Source organism: Gossypium arboreum, chromosome 7, assembly GCF_025698485.1.
Source record: "Gossypium arboreum isolate Shixiya-1 chromosome 7, ASM2569848v2, whole genome shotgun sequence".
NCBI lineage: Eukaryota > Viridiplantae > Streptophyta > Magnoliopsida > Malvales > Malvaceae > Gossypium > Gossypium arboreum.
Window position 1 is genome coordinate 88,636,620 of NC_069076.1, and position 7,220 is coordinate 88,643,839.

At 40.2% G+C, this 7,220-nt stretch overlaps 1 protein-coding gene across 1 annotated transcript; it reads left to right on the forward strand.

Annotated features, from left to right (window-relative positions):
- Positions 1–6,258: 6,258 nt before the first annotated feature.
- On the forward strand, positions 6,259–6,948 carry LOC108475606 (uncharacterized). Its single transcript, XM_017777588.1, has one exon. The coding sequence runs from the start codon at positions 6,259–6,261 to the stop codon at positions 6,946–6,948; it is 690 nt and encodes a 229-aa protein (XP_017633077.1).
- Positions 6,949–7,220: the final 272 nt, after the last annotated feature.

The following is a 7,220-nucleotide window of genomic DNA, read 5'->3' on the forward strand; positions in this document are numbered from 1 at the left end:
ATTATGGAGTGGATGCTAAGGAGTTAAGTTTGGTCCTAGATCTAGTGCTTCCCCTGAAGTTCAAAATGCTGGAGTTTGAAAAATACAACGGAACCAGCTGCCCTGAGGCTCACATCACGATATTTTGTAGGAGGATGACTGGTCATATTAATAATGATCAGTTATTAATTCACTGTTTCCAAGACAGCTTGACTGGGGCTGCGGCTAAATGGTACAATCAGCTGAATTGCTCCTAAGTCATATCGTGGAAGAATTTAGCACAGGCCTTTATGAAGCAATATGGCCATGTGACAGAAAAAGTAGAGTGAAAAAGTAGAGTGAAAGTTTCAGGAAATATGCTCAGGGGTGGAAGGAAGTCGCTACACAAGTTCAACCGCCACTGTTGGAAAAAGAAACAACCATACTTTTCATTAATACCTTGAAAGCACCTTTTAGTAATCACATGATGGGAAGCGCAACTAAGAGTTTCACTGGCATAGTGATGTCTAGTAAAATGATAGAAAATGTAGGTGCAGAAAGATAGAGGCTGGGGCAAGTACCAGGAGGTCGGACGAGAAGAAGAGAGAAAATGAGGTCAGCAATGTGAGTATGGGTTATGCAAAACCAATCACAGTAAACCAACCAAGAACGGTAGCTATGGGCTAGCAAGCCTCGCTAAGACAAGAGCCCAATACAAAGCAAAGCACGTAGAAGACCCAGTTTACTCCCATTCCAATAACGTATCAAGGACTGTACAAAAGTTTATTTGATGCACATGTCGTGTCCCCTTTCTACTTAAAACCGATACAACCCCCATGCCCCAAGTGGTACGATGGAAGTGCTCAATGTGAATACCATGCGGGAATCACGGGGCACTTGATAGAGAACTGTACCTCTTTCAAAAGGTTAGTCGAAAGGCTCATCAAAATAGGTGTTGTGAAATTCGATGATGCATTTGGTGTAGGAAATCCGTTACCCAATCATACTGATAATGGGATAAACGCGATAGTCGAGAATATGGGAAAGAGAATCAAGTTGAATATTGCAGAAGTGAAAACCCTGTTGAAAGAGGTTTGGAGAAAACTAGTGGAAAGAGGGTTGATCACGCAGGGCTTGGGGAGCAAATTTTGAGATACGAGAAACTATTGTGAGGTCCACAATGAGGGAGATTAAGAGATTGAAACATGCAATGAATTCAGAGCCCTGGTACAGGGTCAAATGGACAACAAAGAGCTGGAGTTCTTTGAATTTTAAAACAGAAAAGATGTATACACCTTGGAGGGAGGGTCGATAGAGAAGGTTTCTGAGGTCAAACACCCAGTGGTGATCATTTCATGATCAAAATCAATGAAGCCGAAGCAAAAATTGTACCAAGAGTTGTAATTCAGAAACCCATGACTGTTCCTTATAAGGATAGTAAAAGGGTGCCTTGGAATTATAACTGTAATGTGACATCTTCGGGAGAGAAGAGTTCGGTCAGCACACCAAATAAAAAAGTCGAGCCTGTAAAAGAGAAATCTTTGGTGATCAAACAAGGAAAAGAGAAGTTGGAATTACTTGTTAATGAGCCTGTAACGGAGAAAGAAGCTAAGGAATTCTTAAAGTTCCTAAAGCATAGTGAGTATAGTGTGGCGGAATAGTTACACAAGCAGCTGGCACGCATAGCGATACTGGATTTGCTCTTAAACTCGGAGGTACACCCTAACGCGCTGATAAAGGTATTGAACAAAACCTATGTCGCTGATGACATCTCAGTAAGCAAGCTAGACCTCCTTGTCAGCAACATAAGTGCCGATAACATCATCTTCTTCAGTGACGATGAGATACCGCTAAGGGGTATGGGATCCACCAAGGCTCTACACATCACCACCCGCTGCAAAGGGTATACATTACGGGGAGTACTAATTGACAATGGATCGGTACTGAACGTCTTGCCGCTGTCCACATTGAACAGGCTACCTATAGACAATTTGATAAACTGTAATTTATACATATTTTTATCCCATGCTTAACACATTTATGGATGATTTCTCCTTAGATTTGGTGAATTCGATGCTCCTAATTCTTTAATTTCATGTTTTATACTTAGGTGAGCATAAGAGAGTAAAAAGAGCGAGAAACAGGCCAAAAATAGGGAAAATAGACCGACATAGGAAAACAACACGGCCTGGACTTCCTTACACGGGCGTGTCACACGGCCGTGTCCCTTTGGCAGGATCGAAGTACGACTTACACGGGTAGGCTACACGCCGGTGCCTATTCAACAAACTTGACCACGGGCTGAAGTACACGGGCGTGTCCCTGCCGAGCCCAAGTATAACCTTATTCGAAAAAGGCCAATTTTGAGGACTCTTAGGCATTCTAAAGCCTATTTAAGCACCTAACGAGGCACTTAGGAGGGGAGATGTAGAGTAGGAGGCAATGAATTACTCAAGGGAAGCCGATTGGTCCATCTCAGAAGCCGGATTCATCATCAAGACTGAAGGTTTCCCTTCAATTTTCATTCAGGAGTTTTGGGTTTTCTTTATGTTTTGTAGTCATTATTCTTCTGATATGTTTTCTTCTATAATTATGAACTAAACCCCCTAAATACCTAAAGGGAATGAAACCTAAGACGGATCTTGTTATTATTATCTAAATTGTATGATAAATATTTGACTTGTTCTTAATTATGTGTTCTTAATTCTTGTTTTAATATTCCAGGATATTGATTTGAGTTAATGCTCTTATTCAGAGGAGGAATAGACCCTATCTAATAGTAAATTTGTCAAAATTAAGCGGAGTTGATTGCACGCCTAGAGATAGGGTGATAAAATTTTGTCGGATTAGGGTGAAACCTAATAAGGGGGTTCATAGATCGAGTTAATGCAACACTAGTTGTTAATTAGAAAGAGATTTCAATTAATCAACCTAAGGTTAGACATTATTAGTCTCGAGAGAGATAATAATATAACTTAGGGATTTCTACAGATCAAGTCAAATGAATAAATTGTCTGATTCAGAGTCAAATAACAAGTGAAGTTTAGATGGATTTTTCCTTGGGTATTGTCTTAATCAATCAAATTTTCCCAAAAGCTTTTCCCCAATTTCTCTCTGTGCACTCTTAGTTTAGTTAATTACTTTATATAAACAAATCCCTTAACTTTTAGGCTAGATAATAAAAGGAAAGTAATTACTAGTACTCTTGGTTCCTTTGGGTTCGACAATCCGGTCTTGCTAAGGTTATACTACTGTTCGATAGGTACACTTGCCTTTATCGTGATAATAGTTAGTTTCAAGAACGCTTAATTATTAATTTTTAAAACCTGTCGCGAATATTACGTATCACAGTTCTCATATGAAGACATGCCAGAACATAGTAAGGGCATTCGACGGCACTAAAAGGAAAGTAATAGGAAGGATTGAGGTACCTCTTCTGATTAGACCAAACACATACGAGGTAGGCTTCCTAGTGATAAATATCAGGCCTTCTTATAATTTTTTATTAGAGAGGCCTTGGATTCACTCGACGGGGGCAGTACCATCATCATTGCACCAAAAGCTAAAGTTGATGACGGAGAGTTGGCTGATAACAACAAACGAAGAGGAAGAAATTATCGCATACGTTACTAGTGATGCCCCGTATATTGAAAATGATAGTGAAGAAATAGAGTGTTTCTTTTGGTCATTAGAATTTGTAAATGCAACTTTCATCGTCGAAGGAGGCAAGGTCCCAATGCCAAAAATATCCGAAGCTACGAGGATGAGCTTGCAACTGACAGTTGGAAAATGGGCATTGCTTGGAAGGGGACTTGGGAAATATCTCCATGGACGATTTGAAGTGCCAGTCTTGGCTGATAAACAGGATTTTTTTGGTTTAGGGTATTGGCCAGACGCAAAGCAAAAGAGAAAGGAGGTGGAAAAGAGGCAAGAGAGACGAAGAGCACGGTTGAGTGGGGCAGAGGTCAAATGGGAATCAATGAATTTTCCCCATATATCCAATACATTCGTGTTAGGAGGAATTATCTATCCTGAACCAAAGATGACAGGAGAAGGAACGGCCGAAGATTTGATGGGCAATCTGAACATCAACGTCATATCTGAAGAGAAAGTGATAGAATGAGACTTAGCAAGCATTCGCCCTTATGAACCTGAAAGTGTTCTGAACAACTGGACTGTGGAGGAAATTCCTGTAGCTTTTAGAGCTAATACAGAGTAATGTTCAAAACACACTTGTTGTTTTAAAGCCTAGAAGCAATAAGAATCTTTTGTGAAATAGGCTCATGTTCAAAACGTTTTTATTTCAATAAAAATACACTTTTATGTCTTATTCTGAGCAAATATTCTTTTCTAGCATTTCATTCATAATCATGCCATACAAATAAGCTATTCTTAGATTAATTTGTTTTTGGATATCCTTTCGTGCCTATAATAGGTCTCTAGATATCAATAACATGAGTGACGCTGTTATAGACCCATAATTCCCTTTTGAGCGAGACATGTGTCTGGAGGGATCTCAGGATTTTTAAGATGATGGAGACTGTAACTTATCTCCGGATTTGTTAAAGATGGTAGAGCAGGAAGAGAAACAGATCCTACCTCACAAGGATATGATAGAGAATGTGACCTTGGAAGAAGGGAAAGGGGTGAACATTGGAACTTGCATAATCAAAGAAACAATACAGGACCTCATTGAATTATTACAAGAGTTCAAAGATGTCTTCGCGTGGTCGTATTAGGATATGCCTGGGTTGAGTGCCGATATTGTGGTACACCGTGTCCCCATAAAAGAGAAGTGTAAGCCATTTCAACAAAAGCTCTGAAGGATGAGACCTAATGTTGCAGTAAAAATAAGGGAAGAGGTCAAGAAGTAATTTGATGTTGGGTTCTTACAAGTGGTTAATTACTCAGAATGGGTAGCCAACATTGTCTCCGTCCATAAGAAAGATGGAAAAATATGGATGTGTGCAGATTACAGAGACTTAAACAAGGCCAGCCCAAAGGACAACTTCCCACTGCCTCACATCGACACTTTGGTGGATAACACGACAGGTTACTCATTGTTCTCCTTCATGGATTGTTTCTCTGGATACAATCAGATAAAGATGTATCCTGAAGACATGGAAAAGACCACATTCATAACCTTGTGGGGAATATTTTGTTATAAGGTGATGCCATTCGGGTTAAAAATGCGGGAGCAATGTATCAAAGAGCCATGGTAACCTTGTTTCATGACATGATGCATAAGGAAATTGAGGTTTACGTCGACCATATGATCACAAAATCCCAAACAGAAAAAGAGCATGTACAGGTTTTGAGAAAATTGTTTTTGAGACTGAGAAAGTTTCAGCTAAAGCTCAATCCAACAAAATGTACTTTCGGGGCTAGGTCAAGAAAGTTGCTCCGTTTTATAATCAGCGAAAATGGAATTGAGGTCGACCCTGGCAAAGTCAAGGCTATACAAAAATTGCCTCTGCAGCGTACTTAGAAGGAAGTTTGAGGTTTCCTAGGAAGACTAAATTACATCGCCAGGTTCATTTCGCAACTAACTAAGAAATGTGACCCCATATTTCACCTTCTCAAGAAACATAACCCAGGTGTGATGATGAGTGCCAGAAAACCTTTGACAAGGTTGAACAGTATTTGTCCAATCCCCCAGTGCTAAAGCCACCTAGTCCTGGTAGGCCGTTAATACTGTATCTGACGGTATTTGACAATTCAATGGGATGTGTGCTCGGCCAACACGATGAGATAGGAAATAAAGAAATGACTATATATTACCTCAGTAAGAAATTCACTGAATGTGAAATAAGATACTCGCCAATTGAAAAATTATGTTGCACATTGGTTTAGACCACTCGGACATTGAGGCAGTACATGTTGTATCATACGACTTGGTTAATATTGAAATTAGACTCTTTAAAGTACATGATGGAGTCAGCTGCCTTGAGTAGAAGGATGACCCGATGGCAAATTCTGCTTTTCGAATTCGACATAGTTTATGTGAACCAGAAGGCAGTGAAAGGGAGTGCAATAGTAGATTTTCTAGCCAGTAGAGCTCTAGAAGATTACGAGCCTTTGAACTTTGATTTCACTAATAAGGATCTAATGTATGTGGCAACTACCGAAGAAGACACTCCAGAAGATTATCCTTAGAAACTAGATTTTGACGGAGAATCAAACGTCGTTGGTAATGGAATTGGCGCAGTTCTGATATCCCCAAGTGGAGATCATTATCCATTCACTTGCAAATTAGACTTTGATTGCACAAACAATATGGCAGAGTACGAAGCATGTATCATGGGAATCTGTGCAGCCATAGAGCACAAAACCAAGGTGCTAGAAGTGTATGGGGATTCCGCGCTGGTGATCTATCAGCTCAAAGGTGAATGGGAAACAAGAGACCCAAAGTTGATCAACTATCGAAAGCTAGTTCTGGAATTAATTGAGGTGTTTGACGATATCACTTTCTGTTACCTCCCGCGAGACGAAAACCAAATGGCTGATACCTTGGCTACGTTAGCTTCTATGATCAGAGTAAATAAACGAGAGGATATGAAGCCGATCCAGATGAGTATTTGTGAGGCTCCAGCTCATTGTTACAATATCGGCGAAGAAGAGAAGACAGATAATCATCTTTGGTATCACAATATTCTACGATATGTGAAGAACCGTGAATACCCTGATCAGGCAACTGAAAATAATAAGAGAAAGTTGATGAGGCTGACCAATGACTATGTCTTAGACGGAGAGATCCTATATAAAAAGAGGAAGGATCAGGTGCTGCTAAGATGTGTTGACGCCGTTGAAGTTAAGAAAATCCTAGAAGAAGTCCATGAAGGTGTCTGCGGGACGCATGTCAATGGGTTCACAATGGCCAGAAAAATCATGAGATTCGGGTATTACTGGTCCATGATGGAAAGAGATTCCATGGCCTTTCTCAATGTAGGGCATGGACGTCATTGGGCCGATTTTGCCGAAGGCTTCTAATGGACATCGATTCATCTTTGTGGTCATCGATTACTTCACCAAGTGGGTAGAGACTGCTTCATACGCTAATGCCACAAAATCGACAGTCAGCAAGTTCTTGAAGAAAGAGATCATATGTAGATATGGCATGGCAGAAAGGATCGTATCTGACAATGTGTTGAATTTGAATAATAGCGTGATTGTGGAGGTCTGCAGTTAGTTTAAAATTAAGCACCACAACTCATTACCATATCGCCCGAAAATGAATGGCGCAGTTGAGGCAGCTAATAAAA